Raw genomic sequence first — 26,802 nt, forward strand, 5'->3', positions numbered from 1 at the left:
AACAAGAACATCAACATCTACTCCCACCGATTCATGCTCTCACAAACACATTATACCCACCGAATTTTGTTAAACCCATGAATTTAGCCACTTGATTTCTTCTAGTTTCATAGCTTCAAATGGTTTTGAGATTTTTAAATTGAGGAAATTGTTATTGAGATAGTTACTCTATAAATAGGGGAGACTGGATTCAATTTTGCATCATAAAAACCACAACAAGAAATCACAATTAATCAAAATCAACAAGAATTTATATTACTCTTCCTATGTTTTTATTCGGCACCCAAAACAAACACCCATATCAACCACCAAACAACCACCACTGCCCCACCTTTCGACCACCACCGACGAGCTCCGACAACGCCAGTAAACCGCCCCCCAGCAACCGCCTCTCTCCCATCTCCTTCGCTGCTCATCTCCTACCCACTATAACTACGTCGTATTCCATCGATTCTCGTCCCAAATCACTGCAAAAAACCCTCTTTGATTGTACCAAACTGTGATTTCTCAAAAACCCACTTCCAATTCTGCATAAATTTTCCAACTTTTGAGGATTTGACGTGTACCCACATGAGGAAAAATCAATCATGTGTGCGAGAAAAAAGGGGATTCAAGAAATTTGAAGATTCTCCAGATGATGATAAATCAAATCGAGATTGAGATTTATGAGAGATACTAAGAAATATACAGGCGTGTGATGGTGAACTTTGAGATGGTTCCATTTCATGGGAGCAGGGCCGGGGCTAGGATTTTAGGGGCCCTGTGCGGATTCTTAAAAAGAGGCCTTAAAATCCGCATGGAAAGACTCACCGAAAGAGTACCAGAGTGCAAAATTTAAATTGTAGTTACAAGGATTCGATCCCTTCACCTCATGTAACTAAGGCCCAAAACACACCACTGCTCCATACACTTTTATTTGATTTATTATTGTTACAAACATTATAAGTACAGAGCTTTTGGGGCCCCTGTCAAACTGAGGCCCTGCGCGGCCGATCACGTCGCTCATGCCAAACGCCGGCCCTGCATGGAAGATAAAAGTTTGAGCATGTTTATGTTTGAGATTTTGGAGAGAGAAGATTGAACAAGCAGAAGAATTTTTGTTTTGTTAACTTAAAAAAAAGTCACGTGGAGGCACGTGACTAGTGTTTATCTGCATTAACAGGTAAGTAACTTGCCAGGTCCACGCGTGTAAAGTATTTTCAAAAGTTGGGACTGAACAATAAAAAACGAAAGTTGGGTCTGTTTTTGTTAGGACGCCCAAAGTTAGAAGTTTTAGGACTGATTAAATCAATTTTTCCTATATTATATTAAAGTTGAATGTATGCTTAATGAAAGTTAGTGGTCTCATTCCGAAAATAGAAACAAAAGAAAAGGGTAAACTAATAAGGGACATCCCAAAAAGCTAAGAATACGGGTAAACTAATAAAGACCGGAGGGAGTATAAACGATCATGATGTAATTATGTGGTGTGTACCTAGTTACTCCCTAAGAATTAAAGTTGATCTAATAGTTAGAGGTGGCCTTGTTTGATAATTGGCAGTTAGTTGTTGGCTGTTTTATGTGGCTGGTTTGACTGACTATTTTAATTGATTGTTTGACTATTTTTATTTTATAAACATGTTTGGTAAAATTGTCATTGGTTGTTGGTTGTTGGTTGTTACACTATAAAATGATCATTATGGGCATAGATTTTTTTTCATCCAACTTATACCATAAGGGTATATTTGTAATCTTATATTGAAAAACAATAGCCAAGGAGGAAAAGCTACTCCAAGTAGCTTTTGGCTTTTGGCTGAAAAGCCAACAAAAAAGCCACAAATCAAACATGATTTTTGGATGTTTGACCAAACTAAAAAGCTAAAAGCTAAAAGCTAAAAGCCAAGCAAAAATACATTTGCCAAACACCTCCGTTATCTTTTCATTTTTGTGTGGTGGTTCGATTTTTTTTCCTTTACAAAGTGAGATCCCCAAATTCCTTCCTTCCCACTTGCTATGGATCTTTATCTTACTTTTTTTTATAAACAAATGTAAATAATTACCCACTGAAAGCTAGATATTTGGAATAGGAGTAAAAAAATTATGATTTGTTGATATGCTGAAGCCTAAAAGGATCGAATTCGCATTCATCAAACATAAATATTGGACTACTATTGTTGACACAGACACTAATGCAAGTCAAAAATTAGCCGCAATAGCCAAGACGTTGTAGAGGTATGATATAAAGATAATATTTTTTTTAATTAGGAAAAAAACTTAGATTAGTCCCTATGATATAACCAACCTAAAGCATTCTTTCGGATGATAGAGAGAAAATTGAGATCACAAAGTTCATTGGACAGAACAACACGTTTGACCTCGACGAGCCAGGAAATCCGCCGCAAAATTAGCCTCCCTGAAATAATGAGAAAAAGAAACAGAACCTAAATGGAGTAGATCAACATAAGCATCATCTATAATATTTTCTATTTCCCACGGACCTTCCCATACTTTCTCAAGAAAATTGATAACAACCAAATTGTCACCTTCCACACAGATATTCTTCATACCATACGAAATTGTAGCTCGGACACCTTCTCTGTGTCAACAATAGTAGTAAAGATGCCCTTATTTGTGTATAGAATCGGGTCGTGTCATGTCCCATTAAGCTTCCCTTCCCCCCAAAAATGTACAATTGGTTATTGATAAAAAAAACCGTATTTTTGGGTTTGAAATTGTGATTATTGTCAAACCAACCCCTTTTTGTGTGTTTTAAACCCTTATTTTTGTTAAACAAGCTCTTATTTGCGTATAGACCTGGACCGAGCTTGTTCATGGACTTGACCCGTGGGCTTTGGACACCGGTGGGCCGGGTCGAGTCCGAGCCCAAGCCCAAGAATGACTGGCCAAGTCGGACCTGGAAATTTTCGGATTTTGTCCACAGGTCGTGCTCGTGCCTCCTGCGGGTCTGACCTTTGTTTTATATTGTTTTTTTTTATTGTTTTTTTGACAATCTTAAAAAACAAATAAAATGGGCATTCGACACGCAGGTCAGTCCACGAGCCATATAGGCGGACTTGTGCTGGATGGATCGAAAATAAAATTTCTTGAGATAGGCCCACGACCTACGTAGCGGACAACTGGTCGGACCTTGAGCGAGCTCGTGTCGAGTCGGGCCCAAATCGTGTCGGGCCGCGTGCTGATCCGGTCCATGACCACTTCTATTAGTTTATGTAAATATATTGAAAATGACAATATTGTCTTTGTTAGTTGACGAGCTGCCAAGCTGTCCACTAACTATTAGCGTTTTGTATTTGATGGGCTTGCTAATACTTCTGATGGACGAAGCCATCCAATTTGTAAATTTGTCATGCTTGGTAGTTGGTACTTGATAAGATGAGCAATGATATTTCCATACCCGATATGTGCCAATACCATGACATTTATGTAATTTTTATGACAAAAATAATATTAAAAAATTATAAATTTTTTTTTCATATGTTTTTTTTTTGGACTTGTTAGTTGAAATCTTATATCATATCTTAACACTATCTTATCATATCAGTTAACTATTAAATCATATATGGACTACATCTAATTATATCAAGTAAAGAGAGCACTCATGGTACACCCGGGTGTATCATGAGCATGGTACACCCAGGTATTTTTGTAATAAATTACAACTTCAGGGGCACGTTTGTAATTCCGCGTACTCTCTCCCCTCTTCCTCTTCCGCGTGCTTTCACTGCCATTTTCCCGGCGATGCTGCTCATTTCCGACGGGATGTGTGACGACGGCGGTGATCCGTTCAAATCTTCGTCATTTTTGTCGTCGTTGTTGTTTCAGGACTCATTTCTCTCAATTCTTTCTCTCTCTCTTTCTCGCTCTTCTTTCTCGCCGGAAACATAGAAATCAAAACTTCCACGATCTGAAATTCGCGAGATGGTGATGATGAGGCGACTGAAATTCCACGATCTGAAAGTCGACAGATCTGAAATTCGCGAAACAAAAAGAAACAAGTTGAAATTCGTCGATTTGTTCAATTTCTCATTATTCATTTGTGTTGTTCTTGTTGTTTTGCTCATTGTTGTTCATTTGTTCAATTGATCTGTTGTTGTTGTTGTTCTGTTGTTCTCTCTCTCCTTCTTCCTTCCAAACACAACAATGGAAATCTAAAATTCGCGAAAAAAAAAAATTTCCAGATCTGAAATTGAGGAAGAAGATGATGAGCAAATGACAAAGTTTGCTCGTTTGGGTAAAAGTGTGCTCATTTTCTTAAATGAGTAGAAATGCTTGCTCATTTGTTCATTTTACTCATTTGCTCATTTTATTCATTTGCTCATTTACTCATTTGCTCATTTTGCTCATTTTGCTCATTTTGCTCATTTGCTGAAAATAGCCTTGGGTGTACCATGAGCATGGTACACCCAGGTCTACTATAAAGATTCTCTCAAGTAAATGGTATGAAAAAAGTACTCCCATACCGGATATGGGAGTATACTTTCTCTTGATAAGATAATTAAAGATTTTCTTTTTAAAAGGGGTGATAAGATAAGAGCTTTATTTGCAAATTACAAGCAACCTGCCATCTCGTCAATATCTTATCATCTAAACATTCTAAAGGGAATTATCAGTGGATCAATCCTTTTTAAGAAGTTCCATGCATATCATGGTTTTGTTTGGTATTGGTTTTCTGCAAATTTTTTATTTGTTCAAACAGTCTAAAAGCCTATCTTGTAAATAATTTTTAGCTTAGCTTTAAGGCTATGTTTAGTTTAGTTTATTTTAAATTTACTAATATAAATTTATCTGATCAGATTTGAACTTATCTGATCTGATTTGAATTTATCTTTTATAAAACATATTATTACTAATATTATTATTATTATTATTTTGCATTTCATTACTAGTCTTACTATTACTAATACTATTACTATCATTTAATTACTACGCAAACCTTTTAATACTAATAATAAAATGATATATAATAATAATAAAAATAATAGATAATATAATAACAATAATAATATGATAATAATAATATAAATAATGTAATAGTAATTATATAGATAATATAATAATAATAGCATATTTTTTAAAAAACATAACACATTTGTATATGAACATACAATTAAATATAAAAGAACAAATATTTTAGGTAAAAAAACATATTGATCATGATAAAGAGAACATATTGTTCATGTCTAGCCGTCTAGATTTGGAGTCAGAGTTTTTCAAGGTCCCAAGTTTTCCACATCTTCAGGGAGGCTAACATGGCGGCAGACTTTATAGGTAACCAAGGCCATCAGAACTATTCGCTGGTTTATTATTTTCCTCCTTTTGATGTTGATTTCTCTCTTATCATCCGCAATAATATTTTAGGCTGACCTCCTGACTAAAGAGATGTGCCTAAGTTTTTCTTTCCTTATTAAAAAAAAAAAATGAAACAATGGTTTACGCTTAGTAAATATTTCAATACACTATACCGACAATTTTGTAAACTAAATCGATGGCCCATTGAAATCAAATTTGTTTATTATTTGGACAAAAGAGCTGACATTTATTTGTTTGTACCCCTAAATTGTACTTAATTCCACAGGGGAAGAGGACTTTGGTGGTAATACCTTATATATATTCGACCAACGTGAAAAATAAACAAACATAGAATATGAAAAAAATTGTTGAAGCAAACAATTATTGGAGATTTGGAGTGAGGTCTGTAAACATCCAAAAATAGTGACGTCCAAGCATCAAAAACCTGCATGGTTTTTTCTTGGAATGGTTGACAACTTGCATTTAGATAGGCCAAGATAGCTACATTGTGGGAGGTAAGGAAGCTGCATCTAGACAAAAGTATAAAAAATAAAAGAAAAAGGAAGCTGCATAAGTTTGCTACTATTTTGAACTACGCAGATGCTCAGCCTTACGAGTTACGGCTCCTTGGCCGCCGTCCATTTCGATCTGTGGCTCGCAGCTGGTGGCCTTGAATACTTGCTAAAGTTTCAATGATTATGTATCACGTCGTACACCGTGTTGCTTATAAACCATGTGCTCATACATGTACATATTTTAATAATACTTCTAGTATTTAAAGCTCGTTGGTTGTTTTCCATCTTTCATATTAGCAATGAATAATGGATTAAAAATGCATTATGGAGTGTTTGGCAAATACTTTTTTTATCTCACTTTTGACTTTATAGTTTAGTCAGACAACCAAAAATCATGTTTGATTTGTGGCTTTTTTGTTGGCTTTAAAGTCCGTTTTTCAGCCAAAAGCTAACTGGAGTAGTTTTTCCTCCTTGGATGTTGGTTTTTTTAATAATAAGATTACAAATATACCCTTATGGTATAAGTTGAATGAAAAAAAAATCAATATCTATAATGGTCATCTTATAGTGCAACAGTCAACAACCAAAACCAATTTACCAAACATGTTTATAAAGAAAAAAATAGTCAAACAACCAATACAAACAGCCAATACAAATAGCCAGTCAAATAAATTAAATAATAGCCATTACCAAACAAGGCCTATATAATGTTGTTGGAGTGTTATATCATCATTACGACATTTACCGATTACTTTGTTAAAGCTAATTTTAAAAACTTAGATGTCAACAAATTTAATTGGATTATGCACGTTGTAAAATTTGGCCTACAATACTACTTTTAAAAATTGAGGATTGAAATTATGATTTGGGTTGCACCCACATCGTAAGTTACAAGATATACATCTTGGGTTGTAAACTCGTATGGGCACTAATCTAAGTTTCAATGTTGAATAATGTATAAAAGCTAACGAACCCAAATCTATTAATATTTTTTCCTTTTCTCTTCTTCCATCATGATATACAAATATAATAAAATTGTTTTAAATCGAGTTATACTTTATTCATTCTCAAATAAGTAAAATACTTCTTCTATTTTTTTTAAAAAAAGGAATTATTTCATTTATTTTACGGTTTTTTCACCAGGTACCCATGTGGTTTTTCAAAATTTATAAGGTACCCCTAATTTTTTTTAATGCACTAGGTACCCTTACTATTTCATTGAAATTCACGAAATGCCCTTACTGACTAACGCTGTTAAGTTTCCATTAGTTATTAACCCTAATTAACCTTATAATCCTAATTAAGTCTCTAACCCTAACCCTTAAGCCCTAATCCTAACACACTAACACCTAACCCTAACCTTAACTACCCAACCACCACCTTCCCCACCCCTCCCCCACCCACGCAGCCCCCCACCCCCACCGCCCCGTCGAATTCCCCCTACCCCCATCGAATTCCCCCTCCCCAACCCGACCCCCGTCGATGCTGTTCATAATCTCTCTCTCCTCCTTCTTCATTGATATCTTTGATTTCGAAAACTGATTTCGAAAATGATTTTCGAAAATGACAAGGGTTCGACGGCGCAGTGGTGGCGGTCTGGTGCGGCGGGAGTGTGAGAGGAGGTGAGGTGGTGGATGAGTGGGGGTGAGGTTTTGAGGGGGGTTGCTGCCAGGGGAGGGGGTTGGGGATGCTGTCAGGGGAGGGGGTTGTTGCCAGGGGTGGGGTGGGTAAATCAACGGGGGAGGAGGGTTGCTGTAGGGGGATGAGGGAGGGGAGGGGAGGTGGTGGGGTTAGGGTTTGAAGTTATGCGGTTGGGATAGGATTAGAGGTTAGAGTTACTTTTTTGAATTAGAGGTACCTGGTGCATTAAAAAAAATTAGAGGTACTGTATTATTTTTGAAAAATGATAAGGGTACATGGTGAAAAAACCCTTTATTTTAAATTCGAGAAAGTATGAAAATAGACCAGGCCAAATTCGAAACAAAATTTATCAGTGTTTCTACTCGATGGTAAAATTTGGATTTTGAATCGAAATTGATAATACCTCCATTTCATATTATTTGTAACGATTTGACATAAAGTGTGAATAGAAAATAACTAATAGTTGCAAATAATATAAAACAAAGGTTATATGTCAAATCCACGTTCATCAAGGCGACTTGGGATTGGGCCAATTTATTATTGATATACCTACAGTCCTACCTCTAAAATCTAATACCTTGAATAAAATTTAAAAATTCCCAAAAAACCATAATAGATCTCTCTGATAACTTTAAATAACGTGACACCAGTTGCAAGAAGAAAGCGTCAATATTACCGCTTCCTCAGTCTGTCTGTCCGACTGCATATTTGATATTTCTCTTTCTCAGTTTCTGAGTTTCTCTCTCTTCAAATCAACGCCTTACTATCCCAATAATAATGGGTTTACCTTCTCAACGGCCGTCAATGGCGACTGCACTAAAATGGTTAGGATTTGTAACGGCCGTTTGGGTGCAAGCTATTTCAGGCAACAACTACACTTTTTCCAACTATTCAGATGCTCTAAAGACCCTCATGAACTTAACCCAAGTACAATTAAACAATCTTTCTGTTGCTAAAGATGTCGGTAAAGCTTTTGGCCTTCTTGCTGGGCTTGCTTCTGATACTTTTCCTACTTGGCTTCTTCTTCTTATTGGGTCTGTTGAAGGTCTTCTTGGTTATGGAGCACAATGGCTTGTTGTTAGTAAAACCGTTTCTCCTCTTCCTTATTGGGCCGTATGTTCTCCTCTCTCTCTCCATACTTTTTTTTTTGTATATTATATGTTGGCTAATTTTGTGTTCTGGGATGTATGTTGACTGTTGAGATTTTCACATAATTTATAGTAATGATGAACTTTGTATAAAGATTTGATTAGCAAAGTTGGGGTAGAATAGAAACTTAGAATTTAAACATTTTTGGTCTGATTGAATTTGCTTTTTGGTGCCCCTATGGGAGATCATGATAAGATGAAGGACCCTACTAGACTGAAACCTCTTGCAGGTTAATCCGGCCTGAATTTCAGGCAGACATTTTGAAAGTGGGGGATCAAACCTATAGTGGGGATCGAACCCCAACTTTGAGGTTGGAAGGTTCTTTCCTTACTGCCAAGCTTGGCTTGGTGATTAAAATATATTTTATATGAATGGACAACTTATAGTGGGTGTTGTTGTTGTTGATTTGAGGTGTTGGTTGTTAATGAGAAGTTGATTTTTTTTTTTTTTGTGGAATTGAAAATGTGCAGATGTGTATATTTATGTGTATGGGAGGGAACAGTACAACATGGATGAACACAGCTATCTTGGTTACATGTATCAGAAACTTCAGGAAAAACAGGGGACCTGTTTCTGGGATTCTCAAGGGTTATGTGGGTTTAAGCACGGCTATATTTACTGATGTTTGCACTGCCCTCTTTTCTGATAGTCCTGCTAATTTCCTTATGATGCTTATGGTTATTCCTTTCGTCGTCTGTCTAACCGCGATGATCTTCCTCCGGGAGGTCCCTTCATCGGCCACTGACTCCGACATAACAGAAGAATCTAAGTACTTCAATATGTTTAATATAGTGGCTGTTACTGTTGCAGTTTATCTCTTAGCCCATGATTTCATTGGATCGCTAGGGGATGTTTTCGATGTAACCTTTGCGGTTGTGCTGGTAGCATTGCTTGCTTTCCCGTTGGTGATACCGGGTTATATAGCATTTAAACTCTGGGTGGATTCGAAAGCTAAGGAGGATATTGAGGAACAGAATACGGAGCCTCTATTGGCTCCGGAAGCTGTGTCCGATACACAGCCAAATGATGAAGTGGATGTTGTGGGTGTGGAGGTAAATGAGGAGGTTGAGAAATCACAGCCTGTTCTTGGTGAAGAGCACACTATCATTGAGGCGTTGAAGACGGTTGATTTTTGGGTTTTGTTTGTGTCTTTCTTGTGTGGTGTTGGACCTGGTATGGCTGTAATGAACAACATGGGACAAATGGGTTCTTCTCTTGGCTATTCTGATGTTTCCATCTTTGTGTCACTACTTAGCATTATGGGATTCTTTGGTAGGATTATCTCCGGGACAGTTTCCGAGTACTCTATCAAGTAAGTATGCTCTTCCATTCTCATCTTATTTATTACTGTTGTTACTCAGTCAAGGAGCAAGTAAATATTGTTTGGATGCAAGTACTTAAAAGTTATATTTAGTTGCCCTCGTGGGCTTTCCTTTCAACAATAAAAAGTACTTAAAAGTTGTATGAGAGTTCTTGAAACTTAAGAAAATTGCACAAAAAGATATTTTGGGTTGGTGGGGGGGAGGAGGTGTTCAAACATAGTAATAGTTATATTGAAAACAGGCATAAAACAGCTATGTAAAATAGAGAAAGGTGGGTGTATGAAAAAGTTTTGACTATTAACTCATAATATACTTGCAAACCATTTTTAATTCCACTCATAGTATTATTTTTTACTCATAGTATTAGCTTTTCTGTATAGGCAAAATACTGCTCCGGGGTAGGTTTATGGAGAAAGATCAGGCATGTATGTATCATGCCGCTTTCATAATTAATATTGAGTTGTCTGTTCCCTTTCAAAATCTTTGTTAAATATGCTGTTGTTGCCATGTTGAAATGTCTTAATAATCTAAAAAATCAATTTAGTTGGCAAGTGGGTTTTAATAGAGGTCTTAACTACTGGTGATACAAAGTGCACAATAATTGTTATAGTAGAATATGGTTATATGGAGATTTCTGTGGATGCAATTAAGCTTTCTTTATATGAGCAGGCTGGCCTACAAGTGTATTCTTGCGTCCATACTTTATCTGTTTTATTACCAACATGATACCTTCCAGTTTGCTTAATTGATATGTTTAGTCTAACCACAAATAAATAAAAATCTTCAAACGTGGTAGTGGTTGGCAAAGATCAAGTAGTAGAATTACTGGGAAACGCAAAGTTTGTGTCTTTTTACATTTGTAGCTGAACTGGTTGATACTATAAGCTGGATTGCTTGTGATATTATTATATCAGTATGCATAAGTTAACATATTAAAGTCGGTTTCAATACTTCAGGCTCCTGTTTTTGACACAATCGTAACTAGAAGTCGCTTTATCTTTAAAGATAAGCAAAGTTTATAATCAAGTTACAAGATATTTTTCTTTGCCATTGTAAAAGTGGGCTCACTCCACATATGGACCACAGATTAATGGCGCTTTGCTGTTTAATAGTTCACTGTAGCTGATCACGTCATGGCAGTTGCAGATGTGGTCTTGTAGTCCTATATGGTTTCCTTTGGCCCATAATTAGGACAATTATTGACTGGTAACATAAATATCTCCCTGGATCCTCCTTTTTTCCGGTCTTGATGATTATAAGGCAAACAATCATTTATAACTAATCTTCAATGGGCCTAACACAAGCCTACATTGGAGTACTCCACGAGTCTTATATGCTAGTCATTCTCCCTCTTCTTCTTCTGTGTAGGGCAACTAGTCACCTTGCATGTGGGTTTCTCTTACTCAATTTAAGAGCTGTATATACTCGAACTAAAATGTCAAGAATATGTTGATCTTATGAATTTGATTGGTCGATTATATTGCAGGAAAGCTGGAACCCCTAGACCTCTCTTCAATGCAGCATCGCAAATCTTATTAGCTGTTGGATTTGTGATCATGGCAATAGCAGTCCCAGGGAGCCTATACATCGGGGCAGTTGTAGTTGGTTTATGCTATGGTGTTCGCCTTGCAATCACTGTCCCAACTGCCTCAGAACTATTTGGCCTCAAATATTATGGTCTCATATACAACATCCTTATCCTGAACTTACCACTAGGCTCATTCCTTTTCTCGGGTCTTCTTGCTGGTCTGATCTATGATGCGGAAGCTACCATTACTCCTAGTGGTGGTAATGAGTGCTATGGGGCTCATTGCTATAGACTTTGCTTCTTGATCATGGGTGGTGCTTGCCTTATTGGGTGTGCTTTAGATGTCTTGATGGCTACCAGAACCAAGGACCTTTACAGGAAGATCGCTGCAAGCAAAAGATCGAAATCTGTGGTTAATGGAAAATGAGCGATCTCTACGTGTTGTATTTATGCAATTGATGGAAATGGAGCAACGCATGATTCCGATTCTTCTCATGTGAGCGTTATCCATTTCCAATTTTTTGACAGTACGGGGATTGGGGGTGTATGTTTTGTGTATATGTAAAAAAATAAATACAATTTACTTCCCAAAGTGCCATTTCGACAGTGTTGTACGACATGATGTTAGCAAAGACCGGGAAAGGATGGGGGTGGAGAATGCTGTATGAGTGTATGATTGATTCTTTGTATTGTAAGTCTCTAACCATCTTATCTCCTAACCCCTCTACAAAAGCAAAAATGAAAGTAAACGAAAGAGATGTGGTGATATTCTGTTATTGTTCCACCTTTTTTTGGATATTCTGTTATGTCCTAGTTGAATATGAGGTATTCTTTGTCCTATAATACCAATTGAGTCATTATAGCAGTTCAGTTGATCCCCTCAAGTCTTTTTAGCCAGTTCCCATGAATTTCCTTTTTCTTTTAGCAACAAAATTGTTGGTCTTGTTTGGCAATTAGCGGATAGTTGTTAGTTGTTAGTTGATTGTATTAGTTGATAGAAGATAGTTGATTGTATTAGTTGTTTATATAAATGTGCTTGGTAAGTAGTTGATAGTTGATTGTTACATAATTATGTAAAATGACCAATAAAGACATGTGCTTAATATATTGTTGTACCTTTTATTATTTATTAATGTGATTTTCAACAATTTTAGGATATAAGTGTAATTGATCCATTTACTCCTAAATCTCTAATGTTGAAACTCATCACATTAGCTTTTTCAAAAAGAGCTTTGTGGGCTCAATAAGCTAATTGAATATTTTTTTACCAGATACACAAGTTAGAGGATGGACTAATCAAATTTCATAATATGAGTTCAAACTTCTAATATTGCTCCAAACTTCTGTTTACCAAACAAAGTCTTTATTTGTGCATTTGCTTCACTTAAATTATGCTGTTTTAAAATTGGAAGTTCTATAAGGCCAATCTTAACTTATCTACACCTATTGGAACCTTTTATAATTGGAACTTGAACGTGTTAGCCTTGAAGTTAATTTGTTTAAACTTATACTGTTTCTAGAAATGAATATAGGAGAATTAAGTCTCGGTAATATCACTAACATGTTCGAACATTTGACTATGTAAAGTTTGTTTTATACACCTGAAGTATGCTTATTTACAGGGGCAGATTCAACGAGGTCCTAGGTGGCATATATCCTCAATTTTTTTAAAAAAAAAATTATGTTTCAATAAAAAATTTAGAAAAAACTCACAAAACATAAAGAAAATTCATAAATGTAGATGAGGAACTTTTATACTTTATTTTGTTAGTCTTTTTATTTTATCTAGATATTTAACTTGATCATTGGTGTTTCAACCAACAAGAAATATGAGAATTTAGTCTATGTTAAATTGTTAGTAGTAATACTCGCAAAATAAGGTTTGACTCATTTAACTCACTTGGTAAAATTAAGAGTTTTACTTTTTCTATAAATATGATCTTAATCTCACCAAGTGAGGGCGTTCTAGGGCTGGAAATTCACCTACCTTCTTATTCACTCCTAAGGAGTTCTGGGCTGGACATGCACTTACCTTTTTATTCTACTCCTAAGTACTTGACCATATCCTGATATTAGATCTACCATTGATCTTGTAAGATACCGTCTATTTTTAATTTAAAATTAAATACGGTCCAAATTCAATATTAAAAAGAGAACATGCCACCTTTTTAAAAATAGTGACTAGTTTAATCTCTATAGGGACCAGTTTAATTTATTCAGAAATGTCATTCTCTAACTCGGTCAGTGGCTAGTTTAATCCATTTAGTGACTAGTTTAATCTATTCGGTAAGACTATCGAGTTATTTTTTGAAATTGTCTGTTATAATCCGAGAATCAAGAAAACACGAAAGGAGAAGAGAAGGGATGAATAGGATAGTGTTGGGTTAGAGTAAAATGTAACTGGCTTGTTAGAAAAATTTAGTATTAAATTCGTCTAATTTTATATTAAAATTAGACTGCATATTTTAATAATTTGTGTCAAATTAAAAAGGGTGAAAACTAAGGTATGATTAGGCTTCTTTCGTTATCATAAAAAAATGTTTAATCATAGTGCCTTTTTTTTAAATTGTTTTTTGCTTGTTTGTTTTTGTTCGGAGGTGAGTCGGTGTTAATACAACTGTTCCTCAATTTTTCATATAGGCAGGTTCATGTCCATCCATTACTAATAAGGCGGGCAATTTCAGCTTTTCTCGCATGCGAAAACTTGCTTGTAGTGTAAACAACGTTTTCACAAAAGAAAGAGATACATAATCACAGTAGTATATATAAGGAGGGAGGTGGTAGCTTAGAGGAGTATCATTTCACTTCAAATTTTCATTCCAACAATATGTTGGAGCATTTACTTGTAAGCTGTTTAGCCTTGTATCTAGCCTTTGACTTGATGTACCCTGATAGAGGTGGTAGCCTGACAAATGTTGATTTTCGGATCAATTATCTTTCTAATAAAAAAACAAAAGTATATGTTTCTGTCAAGAAATTAAGATGCTAATGTATGTTGAGAGACATGATGTGGTCCCCAAGAAGGTACGTCTGAGCTCCGTTATCCGTACGTCGGAATCCTGCAAAATAAGGTTAGCCTACCCCGGGGGTGGTCCCGGGATCGCCCCTCCGACGCTCAAGTCAGCTGAGATTGAGGTAGAGAGAGAAAGTGATCAATGTAGAGAGAGATGTTCTAGGTTTTTGTAGCTTAGAATCGTTTAGCTTTGTCTGATGAGACGACCCTTATTTATAGAGGATAAGAGCTCCAACAAATGAGGGCATTTTAGTCAGCTCCAACTGGTGGATGATTGACTTCCCTAGATGTAGGGGTATTTTAGTAACTTTGCTATAAGTGGGCTGGTCTAGGAAATGGGCCCAAACAATTAGCCCCACGCTAAGTAATCGGAGTGGAAATCACCATTTTAGTTCGGTTGATTGGCGGAATAAGGTGATTGCATTTTTGCTAATATTGAGCGGGACCCAAGAATTTTCATGACGGATCGTAGCGGAGGAAATCTTCTGGCGCTAGGATTAACCAAGCACGGGGTTGAAACGCCCCCAAACTTTTGCGAAGTATAGGCTGGTCGAGTAGCTCCCTAGTGGCCGAGCTGGTCAAGGCCGAGCAGCTCCCTCGAGCCTTGATGGTCGAGCAGCTCCTCTGGCCGAGCTGGTCGGCTAAGTATGAGAGCGACTCATCAAAAGAGAGGGGGTCTCCTACTGGCTGAGCGGGTCGGACGCCACTCGGATGAGGGACTAATGAGTCCCATGCTGTCCGAGTAGGTGCCAATGAAGTACTTAGCTTGAATTTAGCTAAGTATGAGGGAGACTCGTCAAAGGAGACGAGGTCTCCTAGTGGCTGAGTGGGTCGGACGCCACTCGGATGAGGGGTTAATGAGCCCCATGTTGTCCGAGTGGGTGCCAATGAAGTACTTAGCTTGGCTTTGGCTAAGTATGAGAGCGACTCGTCAAAGGAGAGGAGGTCTAGTGGCCGAGTGGCGTCCGACCCACTCGGATGAGGGGCTAATGAGCCCCATGCTATCCGAGTGGGTGCCAATGAAGTACTTAGCTTGAATTTAGCTAAGTATTTGAGTGACGCTCCTCGAAATGCGAAGGGAGGTCATGGACGCTCCTCGAGATGCTGAGGGAGATCCTTAGCCTTATTTTGGCTAATTTAGTAGGACGCTCCTCTTATGATCGAGGAGGTGCCAATGAAGGAATTTCTCGACTCGGGGGGGCTAATAAGCCCCATGTTTCCCGAGGAGGTTTCACGACATTACTCGGGTCACGAGTAGGTCCAATTAACGATACTTAGTCGTTTTTCAGGTAAGTTAGTAGGACGCTCCTCTTATGATCAAGGAGGTGCCAATGAATGTATTTCTCGACTCGGGGGTGCTAATGAGCCCCATGTTTCCCGAGGAGGTTTCACGATGCTACCCGGATCACGAGTAGGTTCAGTTAATGATACTTAGTCGTTTTTCGGCTAAGTTAGTAGGACACTCCTCTTATGACCAATTGAGGTGCCAATAAAGGAATTTCTCGACTTGGGGGAGGGGGCTAATGACCCCCATGCTAGGCCGAGGAGGTTCATTCGTTTGCACTTAGCTATTTTCGCTAAGTGACAGGGTACTCCAGGCATCGCCGAGGAGGTACCGCGAGATAAATACTCGACTCAGAGGGATAATGAACCCCTTGCTTGGTCGAGGAGGTTGATTTGTTTATAATTTGCACTTAGCTATTTTTGCTAAGTTATAAGGTACTCCTGGCATGGCCGAGGAGGTACCGCAAGATATGTGCTCGACTCGGGGGGATAATGAACCCCTTGCTTGGCCGAGGAGGATGATTTGTTTGCACTTAGCTATTTTCGCTAAGTGATAGGGTACTCCTGGCATGGCCGAGGAGGTACTGCAAGATATGTGCTCGACTTGGGGGGATAATGAGCCCCTTGTTTGGCTGAGGAGGTTGATTTGTTTGGACAATGACACTCGATCGGGGCGCTCCTCCATTATCGAGGGGATGCCTTTGGAGAAGTTCTTGACTCTGGGTGCTAACGAACACCATCATACCTCCATCGAGTGTATTTATTGGACCAACTAATGGGTTCAAGCAATTAGCCCCACGCTGGATGAATGGATAGAGTAGCCTCATTCCTTCCCGAACCGGTTGTCCAGGGAAACCTGAGAAAGATTCTTGCTCTGGAATACCATGTTGGTCCCGGGAGGGGGGAGGATTCGAGATTTCGCCTTCTTTTTATATGCCCTGATGTGCGAAAGCCCTAAAAGTTATGTTTTCCTAGGCCGACATAAATGGGCCTCATGAGGGAACCGAGATGATATTCATGAGTGGGGTGAATCCCCAAATTTCTCGAGCGGTAGACATAATGATGTCCATTTGATCTTGCTGAGGGGACTGAATTAGACTGACTCGATTCTCCGGGTTGGCCCTCAAGTCTCTCGAGTTGGGTGTTAAGACATTTAGTCAAATTTAGGGTAAGTGTTTATCCCCCTGGCAAGGCCGAGAAGGGTAATGCACCAACTCGAGGGATAACAAGCCCTCCATAGTAATCCCGAAAGTCTTTGAGGTAATTACTCAGTTTTCCTTGACTGATCTGAGTGACGTAAGGTTTTTGATAATGCGCCTTTGAGGCTGAGATAAATTTCTCCTTGGCTGAGTAGGCATCTAAGGCCGAGTAGATTCCCCGGCTGAGTGAGCACCCAAGGATCAGTGGGTACATTGAAGGAGTAGGTACTGTTGATGAGTTGGTGCCTTCGATGATGAGTAGGCATATCTAGCTGAGTATATTCTTTTGGCCAAGTGGGGACCCAAGGATGAATGGGTACCTTGAATGAGTAGATATCGTTGATGCATTGGTGCCTTTGATGAGTAGGCACCTCTAGCTGAACTATATCATAAACTTGAGGTTGCCACTGTTTATTCAGGAGGGGTTTTGCAGTTTCAAGTTACCACACCCTTTGTTCGGATTAGTCTTAATGGGTTGTGTTCTTCGATACAAGTTATTTCGAGTGATAACATATTTCGCCCTCTGAGGGTTGACTCAATCCTCCCTCTATTTTGGTCCGAGCCGGTTAGGCTGAGCATCTCAGCAAGGACGAATGATCTCCTCGAGACGAGTGAAAGTCATATCCATCCGACTTTGCTTGAGAGTTTATTGAAGATGATCAGCTGCAATCAAGGTGACGTTCGTTGCGGTTATGGGTGGAGGGTCAGTTGCTTATGTCTGACCCGATGCTGCGGGATGATCGACTTCACGATGCCGATGGACTCCCCACTAGTGAGGAATCATCATCGTCGGGATAGAAACGTAGGTGTATGATGGGATGCTTGAGCTCTCCCGGAATGGATGGCTTGGGAGCGTGTCTTCTCGGTTGGGGCCATTGCTAAGCAACAATGAGGTGAGTTTTGCTAAGTAGCAACAAGGTGAATCTTGTTGAATGGTGGCGAAATAACTTCTTGTACTTTCCTCACAGACGGTGCCAAACTGTGTTTGTCAAGAAATTACGGATGCTAATGTATGTTGAGAGTAGGGATGGCAATGGGGCGGGTCTGGGTCGGGTCCAGCTGGACCCAGACCCAGACCCGTTATCCGTTGGGTCTAGATTTTTCAGACCCAGACCCAAATCCGCTGGGTCTAGCAGGTCCGTGGGTCCTTACTTGGTCCTAAATGGGTCCTTCTTAGTTTAAGTTTTCATCACATTTTTGAATATATGTAATTAAAAATTTTCGCCTAATATATATATGTTTTTGTATCCATGGTTAAAGCATTCTCTAAATAAAATTTTAAGAATTAACTCATAAAATATTAAAATGTTACAACTTATAAAGTTACATGTCTTAGTGGAGTTACAACACTAACGAGTTCACAAAATCAAAACTCATAAAATTATAGAGTTTTGGTAAAAAAAAAAATTCTAATATGTAAATGGGTCTGTGGGGCGGGTTTGGGTCTAGCATATGTGGACCCGGACCCAGACCCGACCCATGCTCTTTGGGACCCAGACCCGGACCCGGACCCATTGGGTCTAAAATTTCTGGACCTAGACCCTTATAAATGGGTCGGGTCCTAGCGGGTCTGGGTCGGGTCCAGGACCCATTGCCATCCCTAGTTGAGAGACATGACGTGGCCCCAAGAAGGTACGGTTGAGCCCCATTATCCGTACATCGGAATCCTGCAAAACAAGGCTAGCCTACCCCGTGGGTGGTCTCGAGATCGTTCTTCCGACGCTCAAGTCAGTTGAGATTGAGGTAGAGAGAGAAAGTGATCAATGTAGAGAGAGATGCTCTGGATTTCGTAGCTTAGATACACTTACCTTAGAGGATAGGAGCTCCAATAAATGAGTATATTTTAGTCTGCTCCATCTGGTGGAGGCTTGGCTTTCCTAGATGTAGTGGTATTTTAGTAACTTTGTCATAAGTGGGCTAGTCCAGAAAATGGGCCCAAACAGTATATATAAAAAGTAACTAAAAAAACTAGTGGAAAAACCTTATCTGTCACTTAGTAACAAATTCGGTTTTTGTAAACCGCATCCGAAAATCAACATAAAAAATGGGAGGGAAAGATGAGAGGACAATCTGATGCGGTCCTTTGTGATGATGATATATTGTTGTACAAACTAGTAAAATGTAGGCCTTTAAGATTGTTGAGGTCTTTACATGATAATTTGAGACTCTTGATGCAACATGTCTGAATTCTTATTTATCTCTTTCCTTTCACCATAGAAGGTCATGACAACAACGATGTACAAATGAAAACATGTCGTGAAAAAAATTGTCCACTGTCAATCGCTAATATAGATTGGTATTTTTCAAAAGCCAAAGTTCGTGATTCAAGTTATTCAACTCAACGTTTGTATGCTAGTGTGAAATTGAAGAAGCAAGTATTGAGTATCGTCAGCACAATTTAGTTTTTACATTCGATAATAAATAATATATCCAATAATGAATAATAGAAATATTATTTTATCTGGCAAAGAAACAAAATCAGTTTTCTTTTATTTGCTTTATTTTATATTTATAATTTATAGAGGTAAATCATATTTGCCCATATGAGACAAATGATATGTCTGAAATCTTTCAAAATTTGGGCAAAAATAAGTTAAGATAAAAAACCCTACCCATGGAATTAAGAATATTTTGTGGTTGATTGCATACAACTTCATATCTAGCTTTGCAGAATTAACTAAAATGATCTAATAGTTTCAATGAATAGTAAGTTGTTGCCCTTAAGGCTTAAGGTGAACCTTATGTTACACTAGTAATTTTCAAAAGTTGTTTAGATGACTGATGATCTGATTTTGTCTTTTGTTAATATGCATTAAAAAAATCATACTATTTGAAATTGTATTGTTTTGGAATGTTAAGATACAGATATTGTACGTAATTCAATTGTAAGATTGTATGGAGAATGGATCAAGTATCTATCCCACCTATTGAATTCGTTTGTGGACCCAAAAGACAACAATTCTAGGTCTCTGATATGATGATGGTTGTAGATGCATAAATATGTCTCGCCATTCTAATTATTTAATGATGATACTAATCATCGTCTTTATCAGTCTGATTTGAAAAACAGCCACCCAGATGGTTTTTAAACGCAAAGTCTATTTTTTTTATTTTATTCCAATCCTAATATTAAAAGCCCAATTAATTATTTAGTATAATTAAATAATAAATATTTGATTAATCAAATATATTCGATTAATCAAAGATATATGATTTCCATATTTTAAACGATAATATTATTTAATGAGCATAAAATAATCTTTCAAACAATGGATAAATAATATAAAAAAATGGCCAGATCTACAAATGGGCTTTGCGCTCCCGAAAAAATTGAATGCCATGGACCAAAATGAAAAAAATGTTTGGTCCCTCCATGGAGAGAGGAAAGAAAACAAATTCCAAATAATTTTTGGTCCTTCAATGGAAAAAATGAACAAAAATTCGGTCTATCTTCGTGGAGGAACAAGGGTTTTAGTTCGATTCCATGACATGATGGCGCAAAAAAAATTAAACGAAAGATTTAATTGACTACAATCAGTTATTGTGCTCGTGGCAGCATTGAAGTCTCTCTGATAATTGAAAAAAAAAATAGATGAAGAGAAAAAAGAACTTAACTACTGAATTCCAAAAAAAAAAGTTGCTTATTACTAACTACAGTTTTTCTTGTCTTTTTGTACTCAAAAAATGGAGCAACTAATATTTTTAGAGAGTACCTTGTTTATACTAATGTAGAACTAATGAGTTTTGTTATACCTAAAAAGTCATTAAGATTGTAAAGGGTAAAAATCTGGAGTAGCTTAATATTTTGTGTAGATCTCATTATTTTATAGTATATGTTTTTGTTGATGGTTTCATTGACATGTACGATGTAACTTTTTTTTTTTTTTAATATTGATAGCTAACTGATCTATAAATTAAATCGTTGTGAGGGATCGAACATCTTTCTCTAGTGTTTCAAAATAGCATTTGATACAATTATAGTTTAGATGTTGTGTCATTATTAATTTTAGGATTTTTGAATATTGGGTTGCTTTGACTTACCAACTTGACAATTTTACCAATCTTGGTGATCAAGTGCGAGTTCGGGTATGAAATGGTCTCACTTTAATTACTAAGTAATGCCTTCGAGCCAAACTTTAGTCTTTTGTTTGTAAATAAGCTTTCATATTTGGTTGGAACTTTTGAAGATCTTATTGATCATTAAAGCAAAACTTCATATCTTGGGATCCATCTCATGTAAGGTTTTATGTACTTCGTATTAATTTGTGTTGGCATTATGATAAACATGTCAATATCACTTGTGAATAAAAAGATAATTACTTTGCATGAAGAGTCTTCTCATGTCTTTACTTGGTATATTTTTTTCTTTTGAGTGCAAATTTCTTTAAAATGAAGTTACTAGTCTTATGCATGCTTATAGTACATCCTAGTGATCTTATTATGAAGATGGTAAGTTATAAAATTCTTTTGTCTTATGGCATTGTATTCTCTTTTGCATGTACTAGTTTATATCATGAATTTTCCTGATCAGACATTATAGTAGTGGAGTTTTGATAAAATGTAGTGAGAATATATATTGATGTGTCTTCAAGATTGTTGAGATCTCTCCATGATACTTTGAGATTCTTGATGCAACAACATGTCTGGATTCTTATTTATCTCTTTCTTTTCACCATAGAAGGTCATGACAACAACGATGTACAAATGGTCAAGTGTCGTGAAACAAATCGTCCACTGTCAATCGTTAATACATATTGGTATATTTCAAAAGTCAAAGTTCGTGATTCAAGCCATTCAACTCAACGTTTGTATGCTAGTGTGAAATTGAAGAAGTAAGTATTGATTATCGTGAGGACAATCTTGAAATTTTGCAACACGTTTTAAAGACTTTTATTGGATTTTCACTTCATGTACATTGGTATATGTGAAACATAGTTTTCACTTAATTTAAATATAGATATATCTATTTTTATTTTTTATATTTGATAATAAATAATATATCCAATAATAAATAATAGAAAAATTATTTTATCTTGAAAAGAAACAAAATTAATTTTATTTTAAACTATAGAGGCAAACCATAGTTGTGCATATGAGAGAAATAATTTGTCTGAAATCTTTCAAAACTTGGACAAAAATAGGGTAAGATAAGAAACCCTACACATGAAATTAAGAGCATTGTGTGGTTGATTGCATACAACTTCATATCTAGATTCAAGGAATAGTAAGTTGCTGCTATAAATGTGAACCTTATGTCACACTATTAATTTTAAAAAGTTGTTTAGATGATTGATAATCTGATTTTGTATTTTGTTAATATGCATAAATATAATCATAATATTTGAAATTGTATTGTTTTGTAATGTTAAGATGCAGATCATATATGTAATTCAATTGCAAGATTGTATGGAGAATGAATCAAGTATCTATGCCACCTATCAAATGCGTTTGTGCACCAAAAGATAACAATTCTAGATCTCGCTCCTCTGTTGAATTTTCATGAAATGATAGTGGGGCAAAAATTCCTATCCTGATGAAATTGGTGGAAGATGATGGTTGTAGATGCATAAATATGTCTCGCCATTTTAAGTTCTGATACTAATCATCGTCTTAATCGGTCTGATTTGAAGAAAAGCCATACATATCCGTTTTTAAACGCAAAGTCTATTTTATTTATTTATTACAAACCTAATTTTAAAAACCCAATTAATTTTTTAGTATAACTAAATAATAAATATTTAATTAATTAAAGATATTGGATTTTCATATTTTAAACGATAATATTATTTAATGAGGATAAAATAAATCTTTTAAACAATGGATAAATAATATGCAAAAACGGCCAGATCTACGAATGCGCTTTGCACTCTCGAAAAAATTGAATACCATGGATCAAAACGAAAATTTTTTTTGGTCCCTCCATGGAGAAAAAAAAAACTCCAAATAAGTTTTGATCATTCAATGGAAAAAATGAACAAAAATTTGGTCTCTCTCCATGGAGTAATAAGGTTTTAGTTCGATTCCATCACATGGTGGCGCAAAGAAAATCAAACAAAATGTTTAACTAACTACGATTAGTTGTTGTGCTCGTTGAAATTTTGAGGTCTTTGATAACTAAAAAAATAATAGATGAAGAAAAAGAAGAAATTAACTAATGAATTCCAAAAAAAAGTTGCATATTACTAACTACAGTTTTTCTTGCCTTTTTGTACTCAAAAAATGGAGCAACTAATATTTTAGAGAGTACATTGTTTATAAAAATGTAGAACTAATGAGTTATCGTACACATAAAGGATCATTAAGATTGTAAAGTGTAAAAATCTGGAGTAGCTTGTTTTGTGTAGATCTCATTATTTTATAGGTATTTGTAAATAAATATCTGAAATTATTTTTGTTGATAGTTTCATTGACATGTATTATGTAACTTTTCTCATATTGGTGGCTAACTGATCTATAAATTAAATCATTGTGAGGAGATTGAGCATCTTTCTCTCGTGTTTCAAAATAGCATTTGATGCAATTATAGCTTATATGTTGTGTCATTATTAATTTTAGGGGTTTTGGAGATTGAAGTTGGTTTGACTTACCAACTTGGCAACTTTACCTATAGTGATCAAGTGCTAGCTAGTTCAGGTATGAAATAGTCTCACTTTCATTTCTAAGTAATGCCTTTTAGGAAGGTAACTTCGCTTCCTTTAAGTAAGCTATCACAAAAGGAGAAACAAAGGAAGAGTAGACCCCGAAAAACTCCCTTGGAAAAAAGGGCACGCTCTTTACTGCTACTAGCGTTGATAGTGCAATCTCACTATCTGCCGGTGCGTCTCCGTCACGACGGTTATTCTCCTTAACTATGGTTGAGGAGATCACAAAAATATGCTATAAATTACGATAGATGATGAGAAAGAAACTATTCTGGATCTAGAAGTCTTGAACCCTAATCGAGACGAGAAGAAAATTTCACTTCCTCTTCTAGGGCGTATCTTAAATGAAAGAACATACAACATAGAGGCATCTAAACGAATGATAAGTCATATTTTTGTATAATTTTTAGGTGCATTTAGGTTGCATTTTAGAGCATTTAGTTTCATATTTAGGTTCATTATTGCATTATATTCTTAAGTTATGATTTTCTACTCCTATTCGGTATGTTTTCTTGTTTTTGATGAATTTCAGGCATTGATAACGTATTTGGAGTATGATTAGCTAAACTTGAGGATTAGGAGCACGTGGAAAGAAGCTACAATGAATAAGGATCGTATGGATATGTCATAGTACGAGTTTGAGCAAAAACGAAGCGGAAAATCATTAGAAGAAATGTACAAAGAGTCACGTCTACTCTTCTGATCATAACTTTTGATGTGATTCTTAAAATTGAGTAATTCCAGCAGATTTAGAAACTAGACTTGAAGAGCTTTCCAACGATAGGTGGCACTCCCCGAGGAGACTTCTAGTCAAGGAGTTATGCCTTTCGGAAGATTGCACTGTTTCTGCTGGAATCTGCCACGCGTACGCGCAGATCACTAATCCGCCTATTAATGATTTATTTAAGACTTTCCTTATCTTGTAAATTACTTTTCTAGTCATATTAGGTTAAAGAATATTATTTAGATTAGTTTTCATTCTCTCTCTCTCCTCCCCCCTTCACGTTAATCTTTAGGTTTTAGTTTTCTCTCAATCTTTCTCTCTAGTTTTAGTTGTAAACCCTAATTTTTATTCTTCATTAATTCATGATTTCTTTTATTTTCTTTCCTTGATTTCTTTAATTATGTTTTCTTTTATAGTTTTAGATTTGATCTTTTATTTCATGTTAGAGTAGTTTTCATTTCTAGGGTTTTGGGAATCCATGTTTATATGCTAGATTTGATTGATATTTATTATGGTTTGATTAGTTATTGATATCTCTAATTGATTAGTGTTTTATTGTTAATCTTGCAACCTGATCAATTGTTTGATTAAATATTGTTAATATCGAGTCATAGATCGAGAGATAGTACTCTTTAGAGGCTTACCTACAATTAGCAAATCTGATTATGTTGAGCGACCGTACTAGCATATGTTGATTTGAGAGTGTTAATGCCTGACCAAGGATTAATCCGTGCTCTAGATATCTGATTGATTGAACTATTGATGATATTTTGAATATTATAGTTATAAACATGGTGAACCATTACCCTAGATCCTTTTTAGTTTGATTTTCTTTATTTATTAGTTTAGAACCTTAATTCACATATTTCTGATCTTGTTTAGTTTCTCCATATATTAGAAGTTAGATTAAAACGACCATCTCTCTGTGAATTTGACCCTACTTACCCTACTACATTGTTAAAAGGTTTTGCAGGAATTATTTTTGACGGGTGTACGACAACCTATCAACGAACCATTACGAATGTCAGGGCTTTGTCTCATGGTGTTGCAATTAGGGTTTTAAGCCCTAATTTATACGCTTTTCCAATTTTTTCATTTGGAAAGATCTAAAGAAAGTTATGGATGGGAGGGGATAGTGCTTTGATAATATGTTACTAATGCTGAAAAAGGCTGATGGTGAGGAACAACCGGATCATGTCGTCATCAAACACTCACCATTCTGGGTACGTATAAAAATTTGCCTTTTAATTATAGATCCGATGATATAATTTGTGCTTTGCTTGGAAACATGGGGGAAATTTTGGAACTTGAGGAGGATGTGTTAGGGATTGGAAGGTAAAGGAAAGTTTGTGTTTGGATGGATGTCACAAAACCAATTCAGCATTTTAGGCGGATGAAGAACAGACATGGTAAGGAATTTCAAGGAGATTTCGCCTATAAGAGGCTTCCTTTCTTCTGCTTTGCTTGTGAGATTATGGGGCACTCTGAGAGGGATTGTCCAGGTGGTGGCTGAAGAAGATAAGCAGGAGGGTTTGGGTGGAGTTTGGGGCTGAAGGCGACCCCTCGTTAGGGAAGGTCAAAAGAATTAGAGGAAGAAAGGTGTTTGAGAGTTGCCAAAAAAGTCTTGTTTGTGGAGGATGATTTATAAAAAACTCCTATACTGCTGCTTGTGATCCTCCTTTAACAATTATGGGTGTTGGTCCAAGGAGGTAAGAGAAAAGGCGCCACATGTACCTCCTACTCAAAGTCAAACCATGGGTAAGCATTTAATTCAGCCAATTAATGAATATGTCTCCCAATGCTCCAACAACCCCTACCAGCGTAGATATTGAGAGTTCAAAGGAGGCACCTGTCCCCACCCTCTTTGTTTTTAATGCTGAAAAATCAACATATGTGACACAAAAATGTGACAACAAATGGAAAAGAATTGTACGTGATGAATTGATTGATAAAGGGGACCATGTGCAAACAAATACTGGTGAGACTTTTTCTGTTAATAAAAGAGTGCATGAATTTGATAATTTAGGAGTGGAAAATGTTTTGGTTGCTACGAAGCGTTCTAAGCTGAGCCTTGTGCATAATTTATCTTCATAGTCCGGCGGAGGTTGACACACACCAACCCCACCAGTCACCATGAGTACATTATGCTGGAACTGCCGAGGGATGGGAAACCCTCGGTCAGTTCGTCAACTTCGGAGGTGGAGCATCTCTTATGCCCCCGACATCATTTTTCTTTCGGAAACAATGTTAAAGAGATGTGATGCAGAATTTTGAAGAGTAGAATTAGCTTTGCCAATGCTTTTGGCGTTTCAAGTGAAGGAAGAGCAGGTGGGCTTCGTCTGTTTTGGAGAGAGCATGTTATATTTTCATTGGTTTCTTTCTCCCAACATCATATCTGTGGGGATGTTGGGGGAGGGAGCTAGTAAATGGCATTTTGTTGGTATTTATGGCTGGGCGAAAGAGGAGGAGAAATATCGTACTTGGGATTTTATTCGAT

The 26,802-nt window shown here is 36.7% G+C and overlaps 1 protein-coding gene across 1 annotated transcript; it reads left to right on the forward strand.

Annotated features, from left to right (window-relative positions):
* Positions 1 to 8,026: 8,026 nt before the first annotated feature.
* On the forward strand, positions 8,027 to 12,577 carry LOC104903944 (protein NUCLEAR FUSION DEFECTIVE 4). Its single transcript, XM_010692089.3, has 3 exons — positions 8,027 to 8,558; positions 9,065 to 9,906; positions 11,403 to 12,577. The coding sequence occupies exons 1-3, from the start codon at positions 8,223 to 8,225 to the stop codon at positions 11,869 to 11,871; spliced, it is 1,647 nt and encodes a 548-aa protein (XP_010690391.1). The 5' UTR covers positions 8,027 to 8,222; the 3' UTR covers positions 11,872 to 12,577.
* The last annotated feature ends 14,225 nt before the right edge of the window (positions 12,578 to 26,802 follow it).

Source organism: Beta vulgaris, chromosome 9 (genome assembly GCF_026745355.1).
Source record: "Beta vulgaris subsp. vulgaris cultivar EL10 chromosome 9, EL10.2, whole genome shotgun sequence".
NCBI lineage: Eukaryota > Viridiplantae > Streptophyta > Magnoliopsida > Caryophyllales > Amaranthaceae > Beta > Beta vulgaris.